The sequence below is a fragment of the Hemitrygon akajei genome, chromosome 13 (assembly GCF_048418815.1).
Source record: "Hemitrygon akajei chromosome 13, sHemAka1.3, whole genome shotgun sequence".
NCBI lineage: Eukaryota > Metazoa > Chordata > Chondrichthyes > Myliobatiformes > Dasyatidae > Hemitrygon > Hemitrygon akajei.
The window spans coordinates 107,756,424-107,774,911 of NC_133136.1; the positions used below are offsets into that span (position 1 = coordinate 107,756,424).

The 18,488-nt window shown below is 38.6% G+C and overlaps 1 protein-coding gene across 2 annotated transcripts in view; it reads right to left on the reverse strand.

Moving 5' to 3' along the window:
- Nucleotides 1-18,488, reverse strand: part of wdfy3 (WD repeat and FYVE domain containing 3) — a 333,550-nt gene that overhangs the window by 183,935 nt on the left and 131,127 nt on the right. For both annotated transcript variants that reach the window (XM_073065240.1, XM_073065239.1), the window contains exons 8-12: nt 17,568-17,734; nt 15,636-16,103; nt 13,281-13,379; nt 8,551-8,744; nt 7,743-8,197 (exon numbers count right to left, since the gene is read on the reverse strand). In XM_073065240.1, coding sequence (XP_072921341.1) covers nt 7,743-8,197; nt 8,551-8,744; nt 13,281-13,379; nt 15,636-16,103; nt 17,568-17,734 — 1,383 coding nt within the window. The remainder of the gene's footprint in view (nt 1-7,742; nt 8,198-8,550; nt 8,745-13,280; nt 13,380-15,635; nt 16,104-17,567; nt 17,735-18,488) is intronic.

An 18,488-nucleotide genomic window follows, 5' to 3' on the forward strand; every position in this document is an offset into this window, starting at 1 on the left:
TGACAATTTATAACATAGAATTACTGACACTTCATTTTTGTAAAAATAATTAAAAACACTGAAAATCAAAATTGCACATGGTGGATAACAAGTTGAAACGAAAAGTGCATTTTTTTGGTTTTTATGAAAAAATAAGATTTTGGAAGCAAATATTCAAAATGTTTTGAGAAATATTAGAACAGTTTCTTCCACCTATACACATATGATGCAATTCCCAAAGGAAAAATATAATTCAGATCTACAGGGTATAGAGATAGACAAGATTGACACTAGTGTAGGAACATCTGCAGTGATTTGTTGTAGCTTTGCTCACTGGGCAACGAAATAACTTCCATTAACGTTCAAGTCCAATGAATGGGAATCTCGCCTTTTGATTCCCATTTCTTGTTGGGTTTAGCTCCACCATACTATGCTGCTGATTTATTTATTTCCTTTCATTCTGCAATACAGGCTTTGCAAACATCACCAACACCTCCAATTTCTCTGAACTGTAGAGGAAGGAAGTAAGCAGCAAGCAGTATTGATAAGGGATTCACTGATTAGGGGACAGAGGAGATTCTATGGATGAGAACAAAGCTACCAAATAGTATGTTGTCTTCAGATGCTAGAGTCAGAGGTGTTTCAGATCGAGCCCACAGCATTCTTAAGAGGAAGGGGGAGCAACCAGAGGTTGTGGTCCACATCAAGACCCATGATATAGGTAGGAAGGGTGATGATGTCCTGTAAAGTGAGTTCAGGGAGCTAGGTGCTAAAGTAAAGGACAAAAGCTCCAGGGTGGTGATCTCAGGATTGCTCCTCATACCAGGTTCTAGTGAGGCCGGAAATATGAAGATAATGTAGTGTAACCTAGGCTCAGGATATGGCGCAGGAGGGAAGAATTCCGATTTTTGGATCACTGAGTTCTCTTCATGTTAATGAATGTATATTATAGACCTCCCAATAGTCAGCAGCATTTAGTGGAGTGAATCTGGAGCATGATAACCGCTGCAAGAAAAATAGAAGTTGTAATAGTAGGTGATTTTAATTTTCTACATATTGACTAGGAATCCCATACTGTAAAAGGACTAAATAGTATAGAATTTGTCAAATGTGTTCAGAAAAGTTTTCATAATCAGTATGTAGAGGTCCCAATTACAGAAACACAGTTCTGAATTTCCAATTAAGAAATGAGATAGGGAACACGACAGAAGAGTATGTAGAGGAGCATTTTGGCCCTCGTTATCATAATTTCATTAATTTCAATGTAATTATGGAGGATAGACTGGTCCTCTGGTTGAGATTCTAAATTGCCTTTATTGCCTTTTTAGTTGCCTTCTGTTGGTTTTTTAAAAGCTTCCCAATCTTCTGGCTCCCACTAATTTTGGCTGTATTGTATACGCCCTCTTTTGCTTTTACGCTGTCTTTGACTTTCCTTGTCAGCCAAGATTGCCTCATCCTCCCTTTTAGAATGTTGCTGCTTCTTTGGGATGAACTGTACCTCTGTCTTCCAAATTACTCCAAGAAACTCCCACTTTCCTGTTTTCCCTACTAGCCATCCCTCCAATCAACTTTGGGCAACTCCTCTCTCATAACTCTGTAGTTACCTTTACTCAAGCATAATACTGAAACATTTGATTTTAGCTTCTTCCTCTCAATCTGCAGGATGAATTATTTCATATTGTGATTACTGCCTCCTAAGGATTCCTTTACCCTAAGCTCCTGAATCAAACTTAGTTCAATGCACAATCCAGAAATGCCTTTTCTCTCGTGGGTTCTACCACAAACTGCTCAAAAAAGCCACCTCATAGGCATTCCACAAATTTTCACTCTTGGGATCCAATAGTAACTCAAACCACCTGCATGTTCTTCTTTATTCAGTAGGTGGTGCGAGAGTGGGAAGAGCTGCCTGCAGATCTGGTGGGTGCAGGCTCAATTGCAACATTTAACAGAAGTATGGATAGGTACATGAATGAGAGGGGTATGGCGGATTATGGTCTGTGTATGGGTAGAAGGAACTAGATGGGCCAAAGTGCCTGTTTCTGTATTGTAGTGCTTCATGACTATGAAAACTGGTCAATTCAAAGGGCATTTAGAAGTCAACCACACTGGTGAGTCTGAACTAACATGAGAATCAGACCTTACAAAACTGGTATTCTCTGGAGGGTATCAGTGAATTAAAATTGTTGAGTTTTCATTGACAGTCATCATAACCAACAAACATCTTAAAGTAATTAACACTATTTCCAAATCCTAGAATCGATACACGTGTACACAGGATATCTTCAAATTTTACCTTGATGAATTTGAAACTGGTAATCTCTTCACCCTTTTTTAAAAACACAGCTTTTCAGAGAAATACTTAAAGGACAGTGTGGATTAAATCTAACAAAAGATGTGTATTTTCATGTAGTGTAGCTATGGGATTATACATGTCTAAACATAGCAGAATGTTAAAACATAATAAACTTCGTAAGGTAAGAAATGTAAAAAAACCAGAATAGAAATAATTATTCTTCCTAAATGTGTTTACTCAGATTATTGCTCATAGAAGAAAATTAAATGATTAAAGAGCTTTAACAAACCCCTGAGCAAATAAATACTTAGAAAATAGTACAGTGAAGGAACAGGCTCCTTTGTCCAAGATGGTGAGTAAAAGTACTGAAACTAGTTGTTAAATGCTGGTGGAACACAGCAGGCCAGGCAGCATCTATAAGGAGAAGCACTGTCGATGTTTCGGGCCGAGACCCTTCGTCAGGACTAACTGAAAGGAAAGATACTAAGAGATTTGAAAGCAGTGGGGGGAGGGGGAAATGCAAAATGATAGAAGACTGGAGGGGGTGGGATGAAGCTAAGAGCTGGAAAGGTGATTGGGAAAATGATACAGAGCTGGAGATGGGAAAGGATCATGGGACGGGAGGCCTATGGAGAAAGAAAGGGGGAGGGGAGCACCAGAGGGAGATGGAGAACAGGCAGAGTGATGGGCAGAGAAAGAAAAAAAAACTGAATATGTCAGGGATGGGGTAAGAAGGGGAGGAGGGGCATTAACAGAAGTTAGAGAAGTCAATGTTCATGCCATCAGGTTGGAGGCTACCCAGCCGGTATATAAGGTGTTGTTCCTCCAACCTGAGTGTGGCTTCATCTTGACAGTAGAGGAGGCCATGGATAGACATATCAGAATGGGAATGGGACGTGGAATTATAATGTGTGGCCACTGGGAAATCCTGCTTTCTCTGGCGGACCAAGCGTAGGTGTTCAGCGAAACGGTCTCCCAGTCTGCATCAGGTCTCACCAATATATAAAAGGCCACACCGGGAGCACCGGACACAGTATACCACACCAGCCGACTCACAGGTGAAGTGTTGCCTCACCTGGAAGGACTGTCTAGGGCCCTGAATGGTGGTGAGGCAGTAAGTGTAAGGGCAAGTGTAGCACTTGTTCCGCTTACAAGGATAAGTGCCAGGAGGGAGATCGGTGGGAAGGGATGGGGGGGAACGAGTGGACAAGGGAGTCACGTGGGGAGCGATCCCTGCGGAAAGCAGAAGGGGGGGGGGGGGGGGAGGAGAGATGTGCTTGGTGGTGGGATCCCGTTGGAGGTTGCGGAAGTTACGGAGAATTATATGTTGGACCTGGAGGCTGGTGGGGTGGTAGGTGAGGACAAGGGGAACCCTATCCCGAGTGGGATGGCGGGCGGATGGGGCGAGGGCAGATGTGCGGGAAATGGGAGAGATGCGTTTGGGAGCAAAGTTGATTGTGGAAGAAGGGAAGCCTCTGTTTAAAAAAGGAAGACGTCGACAGATGCTCCCTGGCCTGCTGTGTTCCACCAGCATTTTGTGTGTGTTGTTTGAATTTCCAGCATCTGCAGATTTCCTCGTGTTTAAACTAATCCTTTCTGCCTACACAATGTCCTCTATTCTCTACCCCTCTATTCTCTGCATATCCATGTATCTAAAGGCCTCTTAAATATCGCTATCATGTTTGCTTCCATTACTACTCCGGTAGAGCATTCCAGACACCCACCACTGTATAAATCTCTTCCAGCATTGGTAATGCTCCCTAACTCTTTCTGCACTACATTGACAACTGTATTGGTGCTGCTTCATGCACCCATGCTGAGCTCATCAATTTCATCAACTGTGCCTCCAACTTCCACCCTGCCTATTTCTGACAAGTTTAAACTGTTTCTAAATCTCTCTGTCTCCATCTCTGGGGACAAACTGTCTACTGACATATTTTATAAATTTACTAAATCTTACATCTATCTTGACCATGGCTCTTCCCACCCTGTGATCTGTAAAAGTTGCCATTCTCTTTTCCCAATTCCTTCATCTCTGCTACATCTGTTCCCGGGATGAGGCTTTCCTTCTCCTCTTTCAAAGAACAGTCTTTCTATTCCTCCACCACTGGTGCTCCCCTCACCTGCATTTCCTCGATTTCCCAGGCAACCACTCTCTTCTGTCGCCTTAACAGGGAGAGAGATCCTCTAGAACTCACCTACCACCCTATGAGCCTTCACATCCCACACATCAATTTCTGCAACTTCCGCCATCTTCAACGAGATCCTACCACAAATATACCTTTACCTCACCACCACTCTCTAATTTCTACAGGGCTCACTCCCTTTATCCAATCGTCCCTCCCCACTTATTTCCCTCCTGAATCTAGTCTTTGCAAGCAGAAGTGCTACACCTGCCCATTCAACCCCTTCCTCACTTTGATTCAGGGCCTCAAACAGTCCTCCCAGGTGAGACAACACCTCACCTGCGAATCTGTTGGGGTCACCGATTATATCCGGTGCTCCTGATATGTCCTCCATTTTAATTCCAATCCCCATTCCTATTCTGATATGTCAGTCCATGGCCTCATCTACAGCCACGATGAGGCCACTCAGGTTGGAGGAGCAACACCTCATATTCCATCTGGGTGGCCTCTAACATGATAGCATTAACATCGATTTCTCTAACTTCTGGTAATTTCTCCCACTCCCTTCCCTCGTCTTCCATTTCCCAATCTGTCTCCTCTCTTACCTATTCTCTTCTCCTCACCTGTCTATCACCTTTCCTTGGTGCCCCTCCTCCTTTCCTTTTTCCCATGGACCACTCTCTCCTATCAGATTCCTTCTTCAGCCCTTTAACTTTTCCACCTATTTCATTCCAGCTTATTTCAACCCCCTTTCCCACCCACCTGGCTACACTTATCAACTTCTAGCTTGTATTCCTTCCCTTCCCCCTCCATACACTTTCTGATTCTGGCTTCTTCCCCTTTCCTTTCCTGTCCTGACGAAAGGTCTGGGCTCAAACATTGACTGTTTATTCATTTCCATAGATGCTGCCTGACCTGCTGAGTTTCTCCAGCATTTTGTGTGTGTTACTCTGGATTTCCAGCATCTGCAGAATTTTGTCTTTATTACTTGCTCCAGACATCTCCTTTGCTCTTACCCTCTCTCAACTTAAATGAATGCCCTCTGACAACATGTCAGCCCAAGGAAAAAGATCTTATAACCTCATGATCCTGTATTCTCATTATCTTATAAACTTCTACCTGGTTTCCTCTGCCTCTACCACTCTAGGGAAAGTAACAAGGAGTTTGTCCAACTTCTTCATATCCACGCATCATCCTGGTAAGCTTTATTTGCACTCTCTCCGTTGTCCCCACATCTTTCCTGTCATGGGGTCACCAGAATTTAATGCAATACTCCAGATGCAGCCTAACCAGCTTTATAAAAATGCAACATACTTTCTTGACTCTTGGACTCAATGTCTCAAGTAATAAAGGTAGTCACGCCATATGCCTTCTTTACACCCAGCAACTTGTACAGGCACTTTGAGGGAGGTCTGATTGAGGACCTCAACATCCATCTGTACATAAACGCTATTAAGATTTCAGCCATCAACTGTGCACTGCCCCTCTATATTTGATCTCCTGATGTGCAACACATCACGCTTGGCAAGATTAAACTCCATCTGCCATTTCTCTGCCCATATCTACTGTACCCCACTTTATCCTTTGGCAATCTTCCATGTTCTCCACAATGCCTTCAAAACTTGTAATACCTGCAAACTTATTGGCCCACCCAACCAGTGGTTTCATCCAATTCAAGCAGAGGTCTAACATGGATACTTGCAAAACACTATAATCACAGTCCTCCAGTCAAAATTAAGATCCATCAACCACTACCTTCTGTCTTCTATGGGTAAGCCAATTCTGAATCCAAATGGCCAAGTCATCGTGGAGCCCATGCACCTCAATCTTCTGGATGAACCTACCATGTGTAATCCTGTCTTACAGATTCTTAGGAAATAGCACTTACCAGTACAGGTGTCCCCCCAACCCCTTTACAAAGGTAGAGTGTTCCTATGAAACCTTTCATAAGCCGAAATGGCATAAAGAACCATTAATTTATATGGGAAAAATTTTTGTAAAGGTAAAAATCCTCTTTGTAATGCAAAAACAGGTTACTAATGTAAGTGCAAACACGAGGAAATCTGCAGATGTTGGAAATTCAAACAACATCAAACCCTTCCTGACGAAGGGTCTCGGCCCGAAACATCGACAGCGCTACTCCCTATAGATGCTGCCTGGCCTGCTGTGTTCTACCAGCATTTTGTGTGTGTTGTTGTACTAATGTAAGTCTTTTGTAAAAGCAAAGTGGTGTAAAGTGAACATTCGTAAAGTGGGGGACACCTGTATTTGGAAAACCATGGCCTAATTACAGGACACCCAGAATGACTGTGCAGGGCAAGTCATGTCTCAATATCTTCATTTAGCTGTTCTAAGAGGTGACAAAGGTAATCGGTGCAGGTAGAGTGGCTGATTTTAGTAAATAAGTTTGAAGTTCAAAGTAAACTTATTATCAATCTATGTATATAGTATAATATACTACTACAAGATTCATTAAAATGAATTAAGCACCTTTCCCTAATTTGCCGTATATCAGTTCCTTAATGACTCAGACACCACCGGGGGGGAGAAGTCAGTAGTGTAAACCCAGAGTGATTGCTCCTCTCTGGTTTTTGAATTTCACAGTGACTGCACCTTCATTACTTTCGAGTTGCCCAAATCAAACTGTATCCTACAGTTGTCCTTGACGGTTCTAAAATGGTACTAGCTGAAGTTTGCAAACTCCTTACGAAGAAATAAGTTTTTCCAAAAAATATTAAGTCCAAACTCTGTAATACAATCTGTAACTACCAAGGCTAAAAACAATGAAAATACTTGTATACTAGTAAAAACATTGAAACAGAAAAACAGCAAACACAAATAAATTGAAAGTGAAATATTGCAGTTTCAGAAATCACACTCATTGTTTCCAGTAAACAAGATGGGGAAAAAATCTTCCAGTGATGTTAATTTTGGCAGAAATACATGTTGAAGTTCATCTACAGGCATTAATTTTACTTAACTCCATATTAACACAGGTAAATCACAATTGTGTATACATATAAGGATCATAATCTTAAGAATTAGAATAAAAAATTAAGTCACTTCTATCTAAGTACTAACACTAAGAATTCAGTATATAAAAACTACTTTATTCCAATAAGAACTGCTATGGAACATTTGTCATTCATGTATTCATGCAATCTTCACCTTGTTCTTACTAAGTATCACCATTTAAAGAAAAAATTGAAAAATTATTTATCATGAATACTAAAACTTAACTGTACTGAAACAGATAGTTATTTGAATTGTTATTTTGTAGAAATAAAAATCTTACTTTAAAAGAAGTTCCAAATTAATAATAGCCAAATTGGTCTGGTCCTTACCTGTCAAAAGAATCCGTGGCCATTTTGTACAGACAACAGAAAAGTTTACTACAGTGTTTCAGTGTGGGACCTGCTGAATCCAACAATGCATCATCTTCAAGTATTTTTTGAAATGGCTGGATATTTGACGGATATGAGGTTGTCGCACATATTTGTCGTGTATTTGAGAAACAACCGAGCAAACGCACAGCATCTGCTAGTTTTTCATACTGAATTTCAGTTTTAAAGAAATGTGAATTAGCAGGTTCGTAACGCATTGCTGCTGTCAGTGTAGAGATAACAGTATACACTAGTTCAAAGACTTGGTTTGAGTTCACCTTTTCCCACACTCCTTTAGGTTGGTTACTCAAAGATTGTTCCATTGCAACTAACAGCGATGTGACGTAAACAAATCCCCCAACTTTTCGGAACACCGTCCGTGTGCGATGACTTTCTCTCAGCACAGTAAGGAGAGCCTGTGGAGATAATTGGCATTTCAAGAAAACAAATATGCAGGTTATTGAAAATATAGAGTAGATCTCTAGTATAGCATAATCTGGTCAGGGTTCAGAAAACAGATTTACCAAGACCTCAATAAATTAAGAAATAACCATATGACAGCCCGTCATCGCCAAAAGTTCAAACCTCGATATTCATCTACAACAGCCTCAAGTATTAATCCTAACTTGAGTTATTGATCAAAATTTCCTGCATTATTTAGTTCTTACTGTTCATAAGATATTAAGTTGAAGTTAAGGTTTAGATATTTGACAGAGTTTAAAAGAAATAGAAGGAAAATAAAAGCAAACCCTAAATACAAATATCTTACCATGAGAATATCAGTTTTGAGCTGTAACTCTGTAAGTGGAGCTGTGTGCATCAGTCCTAATAATGTACCCATATCATCATCACCACTAGGGGACAAAATCAACTGTTGTATGATCATCAGTGCAGATTCCCGACACTGGGGATACTTCACTATATTATGAACACAGCGTGCTCCTCCAGACTCCCGGAAAACACCTTAAAATAAATGTAGAAAAAAAACTTTTTGAATAATTTTATGATATTCTGTTTGTTTTAAGAAGCCAATAACCTACTAGCAACTTTTTGGGAAATTATCAGAAGAAAATCACATAGTCATGGAGAGAATAAGTAAACTGCAAACAACACCCAAAACCACGACCAATTCCAGATCCTTGGAACACTGAGGCAACACCACCAATTGCTGTTCCAGTTAGCCATGTTTTCACATACTATGAGATGTGCACTAAAGTACATAACAACTTGTTCTATGGTGCTAATTATGAAATTACAAAAAATTAAATATTTTCATGAAGAGAGTACACCATAATTTAATATATTCACACAACCTGAGTAGAATAACCCTTTTTACCAATTGACTTTGAATATTAATGTTCAGTTATATAAATTCCACTGAATAAAATTTCTGATTCGATGTTAACACTTAAATGTAGCATTTAACTTATATTGAAAAAAATGCCATTACTAGTTTTTAGCAATACAGTGAAAGTGAAAAGAAACTACCACTTCTCAAATAAAATTTGGAACTTTTACATTCATTTTAGTTCAAATGAATTTGATTTGCTTAAAACTATCAACTATGATCAATTATACAAAAAACATTTTATAGAACCCATTTGAAAATTATCATAGTACATCTGTGACAATTTCTTCTGATCCCTATTTTGCTAAACAATTTCAAAATATAAGATTCATTTATTATCAAAGACTGCATAAATTATACAACCTTGAGATTTGCTTGCTCACAAAGCAAGAAGTCCGAAAAAAAAAAACAATTAAAGAAATAAAAACGCCAACACTGGATATGCAGGAGTAAGAAAAAATACAAATCATGCAAACAATTGAAGTAAAAAACACTCTGAACCAAAACTAAGTCCTCAGATCCGAACCCTGGAGCAGCCTGCAGTAGGCCCAAAGCCTTGCTTGTCAGTTCATTTATTATGGGGCATGGATCACAGCAGCTGGGGCAGTCTTCATAGTTTCAATGCCATGGAGATAACCGTCATGGAGAAAGAATGAAATCGGCTCTTGTTCAGACCGACACTGTCTTTTCAGTCTATCTGGGCTGGTGTTTAAATGGACACAATGACAGAATAACCAAAGGCTCTGGCGCCCTGGAGAGAGGAGTGAAGATTGCAGACAGTGAGTGAAATTGCTCTCACCTCTGATCTGGGCCTGTGTTTAAATGGTCCAAACAGCATATTGTACCTTGCACTAAGACCCAGCTACTGCAAAGGACCTGGGGGCCTAGACCAAGCCGCCTAGTGTTTAACTCCAGGCCCAAATTCCAATGCCCTGCCTGATGTTATTCTCAAACTCTTCAGATCAGCTCAGAACCCAGATTGATTGAACCTCACTCCCAGGTCAGTTTAACAAGCACTGGAACTCCTCTGCTTGGGCCATGACTTCTCCTTTCAGTGCTCAGAGCAATCCAAACTCATACCCGGGCCAGCTCTAGTGGCATCAGATCTCCAAGTGCAATGATTCTGCAACACATCATCTCCGATCATCCCTCAAACTCACCTTGCCATCACTCCTTCACTGTTTGTGGTGATAATTTAATACAATTTCAAAGAAAAGGTAATCATAGTGATGTTTTTAGTCCGATTTTTTATCTTTTTGACTACGAGAAGCTGTCAAACATGTTTGGTAGCGCCACCTTAACTGGAAGTCCTTTCAAGATGCTTATACGGTGTGTGATTGTGTCAATTTCCAAGGAGTATTGTTTTATGTTAATACTGTATATATAATGTGAGAAAATGATGTAACAAAGAATTCAAAACTGTTAGTAGTAAATAATTATACCTTCTTTGAGACCAGACTGACCATGACATACTGAACACAACTGAGTCCTCAATTCCAAACAAATTTATCAGGATTTGAAATATTTCAGTGCCAATATAGTTTTTTTTAATGTCCACCAGCTGTGACATATTTACAGGATAATGCAGATCGGTGGTGCATTATGGTAGACAGTACTCAGTTAGAGCTAGTTCTCTCAGGGAATGCACATAATCTTGTACAGCTGACATGAACAGTTCTAAAACACATTTATACGAATAAGTGTACTTTTTTTGTAGCTAATGCTTAAAAAGTGGATTTCAAAAGTGTTTTTTGTATGATATTATTCCTAAATTAAGCAAAACATAAATATTCCAGGCTGAATGCTTTTAATGAATGCCTTTATCGAAAGTGATGGGAATGACCTAGGCAACGTTATGGTGAAAAAATGTGCGGTTTATTCCGTAAGGTTGAACAGTCACAATGTAGTAATGTGCTACTAATCTGGTGAGAAGACCACTGATATAAAGTCACTGCTTATTATATCCAACATTTTTTGTTAGTTATTTTATACATACCTAATCCACTAACCATCTCTGCATTATCTGATTGGGTAGATAAGAACAGGAAATCATTTAGTACTTCAAACTATTCAGTGAGATCATGGCTCATACATGACCAAATTCAATTTACATTAAAACTCACATAATTCACTATCCAAATATTCAGAAGTCCCAACTGTTTGTTAGCTACCACACCAGGTGATACTTGCCAAGGTCTCCCCCTGGTGAGCGCAGGAAATAGGGCTGCTGTGAGTGCATTGGGGACACAGGTAACAGGACTCAGATGAGCGGAGAGGGAGAAATGAAAACAGAACTCTAACAAGTTAACAGGTAGAGTGGGAACCATAACGAGTGTGACTAAGAGAATGGCAAACACCATTTGTGAGCTAAGTGATGAACCACGAAGATTTGCCAACAGTTGCACAGCAGACGATCACAAAAACAAGAAAATCTGCAGATGCAAAGCAATACAAACAAAACTCTGGAGGAACTCAGCAGGCCAGGCAGCATCTCTGGAAAAGAGTAAACAGTCAATTCAAACCAAGGTGCTACAAAGCTTGACTATGTATTGTTCCTGGAGACATCTAGAGTACTATGTACATCAGTGATCTCCTTGTTTAAGGAAGGATGTTAAGCATTGAAAGCAGTTCAGAGAAGGATTAATAGATTTTCTGAAATAGTTAGGTTATCTAATGAGTTGATTAAATTAGTTTTTAACTTGTACAAGAATTCTGAACTATATGTCATCATTTAAAATTATAGATGTTCCAGGTAATGGCATAAGCACCATAAACATCTTCCACTGACATTCAAAGCATTATTATGCGAATTCATCTGCCACCAATACTCTGGATTAACAATGACCAAAAACGCAACCAATCATGCAAATGCTCTGGTTACTAAAGGAGGAAGCAGCTAGCTTCTGTACTAAAATGTTCATTTATCACTTGCAAAATATCTATTACAGGAAAGTATAAAATATGACAAAATGCTCTGCACTTACATGGATGGACAAAACTGCAGCACAATCCAGGATAAAGCTTGAACATCACCTCACAAGTCTAAAGCTCCATGAGCGTATTGTGACAATTGTGCTTGACTGCAACTCAACAATGCTTCTTTGGCAGCAATTCCCAAACCTAACAATTCCTGCTAGAAGGACAATTAAAATTTCCTCTCCAAACCATTTTTATCATTTTACTACTGCCCATGAATTAAAATGTTACATTCCATTCTCCACAATGAGAATATCTTCATTAGAAAACTGCGCTATTCCAGAACATTAACAATACCTTCTCAGGACATTGTGAGTTGATTAATACTTGCTGACCTCATTGGTAATATCCATGTACTAAAAATGAATAAAGAACTATGTGCCATTCTTTTGGGTAAAGAGGAGGAATTCCATGCAAAATTACTGTTATTATGTAAACTTACATACTTTCTTCAAAAGCATTGTGCTGCCTTTATGGCAGTTATTTAGTTTATAATATTTTCGCGTAGTAATTTGTTAGCATTTTTTTTAGTTAAAGTTAGGATTGTTTAAATCAATTGATTTGTCTGTAATACATCGCGGCTGCGATGACGTCACATCCGGGTTCACCGCCTCTTGTGGGGAATTACCAGTTTGAGATTCACGCAAGGGTGGGGGTCACTCACATGTGCCACCATAACGCTGACTAGGGTCTCTCTATGCACCAAAGACACAGTGAAAGCAACGCTGTAAGTCATTAGATAATCGGTATTTTGAATTAAAATGTTAACGCCGATTCTGTTAAAAGTAACGACGGTCGGTAAGGTTTACCTTTTCGTCAGTTAAAGAGTCGGGATAGTTTGTATTGAAGTGTATCTAAGCAGCCAATGGAGCAGCTAGATTCTGACTGTATGCTGCACTTTAATGTAATGTAGTTATCGTAGTTTTACCTTTGCAAGTATTCACAATGTAAATGTGATATTTAGAAGGAAACAAACACTGTACCAATCTTGTATTGTTTTTCAACAGTTTTCACCATGCGTTAATGTGAAGAGTGAACAGTAAATGGTTAATCTTACTGCGGTCTCGTTTGCATTGATTCTGGTTTATCTCGACGTTTACCTCGGCGTTACTTCACACCCGAGCGAGAACGTTACAAGCATTGTAATTGAATTTATTAAAAGATGCTCAAATTACCTGCATTTGTGTTTGATCCTTGCAAGAGTACTGTCAGGGCCTCCATCACCAATAGGGCAAGCTGATTCCGGTCTTCCAATGAAAAGTTTGCTTTAGATTCTATTTTAGGAAAGATATTTCCAAGGGAAAAATAGTAAGTTCACTTCATCATTATAGGCCCTGATAACTTCAACTGTACAGGTGGCCCCTGTTTTTCCAATGTTCGCTTTACGACAGCTCACTATTATGAAAGACCCCCTAACCCTAACTGTTTTCACTAACCAAAGAGGATTTCCGCTTTTACGAAAAAAAGATGCCCGCTTTATACGTGTGTTTACCCTGAGAAAGACTACCATGACCATTAAGCCTTGTGTGGGCAGTTGTGTGCGCATGCGTGTACGTGCCGATTTTTTTACTCCAAATCAATTTTGGCTCCCTGTCTTCCCGATTCTGATAAGTGAAACTACACTGTATATACAATATTTTTACTTTATGTAGGCTGTATATTTATTATATCATTCCTGCTTTTACTATATGTTCATGCTATTTTAGTTTTTATGTGTTATTTGGTATGATTTGGTAGGTTATTTTTTGGGTCTGGGAATGCTCAGAAGTTTTTCCCATATAAATTAATGGTAATTGCTTCTTCGCTTTACGTCATTTCGGCTTACAAATGGTTTCATAGGAACGCTCTACCTTCGGATAGCGGGGAAAACCTGTATTGCCAAATCACGATTACCAAAATACATCTGCATTGACAACTAATGGAAATACTAAACTAAAACTGATTAATAGCTAAATTGAAATTAGAATATTAAATATATTTCAAGAAAAACATTAAATCAAATGAAATCCAATCTAAGACTGGAGCATATAAAGCAGAGTGGATTAACAGCATAGTAGAAGAATTTTACAAGAATAAGCAGCAAAAGACAAACAAGTTAATTAGGAAGGGAAAATTGATGTCGAGAGAAAATTAGTAATTAATATCAAAACAAACAGCAAGGGCTTTCAGAGATACACATAAGAGGGCAGGGAGGCTAAGTGTGAGACCCTTACAGAGCATGTCTAGGAAATTAGCAATGGTTAACAAGGAAATGGTAGATGTTAAATCACATTTTGCATCAATCTTCAAAGTGCAGGACACTGGACAAATCCCAAAGATTTCTGATGGACTAAGAACTTGCAAGAATCAATATTGTTATAGGCTGACAGGCCACCAGTCTTGATTACATACCAGTAACAGTTCTAAAGGAAACAACTGCAGGGATAGCAGAGTCATTGCATGAAGTTTTACAAAACTCATTGAGGTCTGGGAAGGTATCAGTGAACTAGAAAACCAGATATGTGACTAAGTTATTCCAAAGAGAGGATGCAAAATGTTGGGAAGTATAGGCAGGTTTGTTCAACATCTATTGTAAGCCAGATAATGGAGTCTATAATCAAGAAAGAAATATCGACTAATTGAGAGAATTGTTTTGTAATCAAACCAAGTCAGTATACTCTTATGAAAAGGAAACTGAGAAACCTGCTAGATTCTTTGAAGATGTAACGAGCAGAGTTGACAGAAGACAACTGTAGATAGAATCAAGCCAGATTTTCAAAAAGGTATTGGAGGTGTCACATAAAAGGCTAATATACAGTATAAGGGGAAGTGCGTTGTCATAGACTGGTTATCGCATTGAAGACAGAGTAGGAAAAAAAAAGAATTTTTCAGGTCAGAAGAACTAAATCATGCAGAATGTACTGCATATATCTTTGAAATTCCCTACCCTAAAGGGCTGTGAAGACTAGATCACTGGGGGATACTTATAAATGAAACAGATAATTTTTTGAAAGACTGGGAAAATGAGAATTATGGGGCGGTGAGGCATGGGACAGCTCAGCCATGAATGACAGGGCAGGCTTGAAGTATTGAGTGGCCTACTCCTGTGCCTATTTTCTGGCATTCTTATGAATGGACTTCGTGATTTAAAACTATGTCTGAATGAGCACAAAAGCAAATTACAGATAGGCAATTTGCAATATGCCCAACAATATTTTAATGGATGCCAACCTTGGTGCATTTGGAAAGCATTTAAAAATAATAATTACAAAACTGTAGTCGATTTTTACACATCAGTTATGATAGTGAAACAATAAATAATGCCATATTTGATGTAATAGCATCAAGTTTTATATGGCATTCTGATCTGAAAACTCGGGCAGAAAATGAACAGCCAGTACATTAAGATAGCCCCACACTCATGCTTCCTACCCCATCTCTGTCATTCCATTTCCACACAAGAACACAAAATCCAGATAATATTCTAATTCAAATACAATAGTTATCTTGGGAATATCATGTCTAAAGGATGTATACAAATAAGTAAATACCTGGATCATTAGAATTCTGAATGGGTTCTTTTAAATGAGCAGCATATTTGTGCAGAAGATTCACCATCACCTCAAGTAATCCAACCTCTCGATACACATCCCTAAAAATAGGATCATGGCGTGCAAATTTCAAAAGCGTCTTCATTGCGATGATGCTACATTGGTAAGAGGTGCTGGACTTTAGCAAGATGCTGACACTTATTAGTTCTTTACACGGAATATAGTTTAAGCTGAAGATAATAAACTCCAACATTTCAAAGTACTTGGGCTGCACCTCTGGGGCTTTGGAAATCTTCTCAGCAAACTGAGAAAGAGTGTGCTGAGATTCTAAGATGAAGTAATTGGCATTATCTGCCATATAGATGTTTGAAATGGCATCTAAAATGATTCTGGCAAGATGGCTTGTTTTCACTTTTAAAAAGGCGATCTGAAGAACAGAAAAGGCTTGGATGTTTTTTACTGTGCGACCTAGTTTAAGAAAAGGATGACAGTATTCAATGCACAGTCTTAATATCAAGTCCACAATTTTAGAAAATGCAATCCAGATATGCCCCAATAATGTAAAATTGAACTATGTGAAATCAAAAATAAACAGTAGCATTTATTTTCATATCCTTAATAGTGAGAAACAATATAGCATTTAATTTGCTGATAACTTTTGAGACAAGAGTGCTACAATTTTCTTAATGAACACTGGACCCTGAATCCTATCAATACCATAAATTGTTTTCCAAACACAGTACAATAAAATTTTCAATGTTAATGTTTCATTGTTTAGTACAGCATTTTCCACAACAATTAGGTAACAATACAAAACAAAAAGAAAATGGTGTCAAGGCTTCTTGATTTAACAAAAATACATTCTCTCCTACTCTTTCTCCAAGAATGCTTGCCTAATTATATTAGTGCACAGCATTAACTTTCCTTCTTGTTTTTAAACTATAGAGGTACACAATTGGTATCAATATGACTTGATCATCTACAAATGTAGCAGTGTTGAGGATAAAAGGACGGGAGTTCCAATTTCTTAGAAGTGAACATCACCAAAAGTCTGTCCTGGTCCAAACACAAAGATGCCAAAGCCAAGAAGTCAAAGTTCACCAATGCCTCTTCTTCCTCAGGAAGCTAATGAAATTTGGCATGTCCCCATTGACCATTACCAATTTTTATCAATGCACCACAGAAAGCATCCTATTTGGATGCACAATGTTCTACACATGACCACAAGAAATTGATAGGAGTTGTGGACACAGCTTAGCACATTATGGAAACCAAACTTGCCTCTTACAGACTCTATTTTTTTCACTGCCTTAGTAAAGCAGCCAGCATAGTCAAAGACCCCACTTACTCAAACATTTCTTCCCTCTTTCATTGGGTAGATACAGAAGCCTGAAGACACATACTGCCAGCCTCAAGGTCAACACCCACTTTGCTAATATAAGCTATTAAATAGTTCTGTAGTATGATACGATGGACCATTGACCTTTTACCTTATTACTTACCTGCACAGGACTTTCTCTGTCACTGTTACACTTAATTGGTCATTGCTTTTGTTTTATCCTGTTCTATCACAAAGCACTGTTAAATTATTTGATCTGTGTGAAGTGTGTAAGACAAGCTTTTCACTGTATTTCAGTATGTGAAAATAATAAAAGAGTTAAAATTCCAATTGTGTTTAGTATTGTAACCAACACCACAAAAGCACAATTATATTTAAACATATTTCAAGACACCTGATCAACATTAAAACTTCATTATCAAAATTTATCTAGTGATAATGATTGCAACAGAAATGATCATGTGCATCAAAATGGAGTGCTGACATGAATTAGGTCACCATATTACATTTTCAAGAAATGAAAACTTCCTTGCAGGAGATTTATGATAGTTCTACACTTCAAATAAATATTGAGAAAGAATTCATTGTATTACCTTTGCCAGAAGGTTGTGGTACTGCAAATCCTGGCAGAAGGAAAGGTGCTCCACTACTTATGCCTGTGAGTCTTAATTCATTGATCCCGTAGGTTGTCAATGAAGTCACCAAGTGTACTAAGTCTTTTAATGCTTCTTTAGCATCAGGCTCTTTTGTTTGCTCCAATCTAAAATTTGCATGTACAGAAATAAGTTGGAAACATCAATTATTTACAAAACATAATTAAAACTAACTGCAGAGTCTTCTTTCTACAAATCACCTCCAATTTTAAAGATTATAATGAAGAACAGCCCCAATTTAGTCATCAGCATATAGCAAGGGAGGATTTTGAGTGCATTTGGACATACAGAGGGAGGTGGAAGTTGCTTAGTTATTTCAGTGGGGCAGCTGATAGTTGAGGCTCTTGTTGATCCCTGATTCAATCAAAGTGCTCACCAGAAGTTTGGACCAGGGAAATTATTGTAAATGAAAACAGGTCCTGCAAGGTGATGACCAATGACTGTGAAGAACAGGTAGTTTAATGGAAATTTCAGGTCAATATTAATACCAAAAACTCAGTGTTTACTGCCAAATTGAACATTGCCAGTCATAAAGTTACACTCAATACTACAGCTTCACGCATACTACAGCTTACTATAGATGAGAGAAGAGAGTAACTGTTCACTCGGTGATTGTCATTAAAAGATTCAAGTACTAAATTGGGTTCAATACAACTGCCTTAGCAAAATTGTGACATCCAAAAAAATTATTGGTGATGTGACAACAGCAAAAAAAAAGGCACAAGACTGATTCCTGCCAAATTACCTCATCTTCATTCACTGCTAGGTTTTACTTAGTGTACACTTAAAAGCGCCATTACAGTGCAGTGAAAAACAATTTTATAGCGTACAAACAGTGCTTTTAATAAACACAGACTGGCC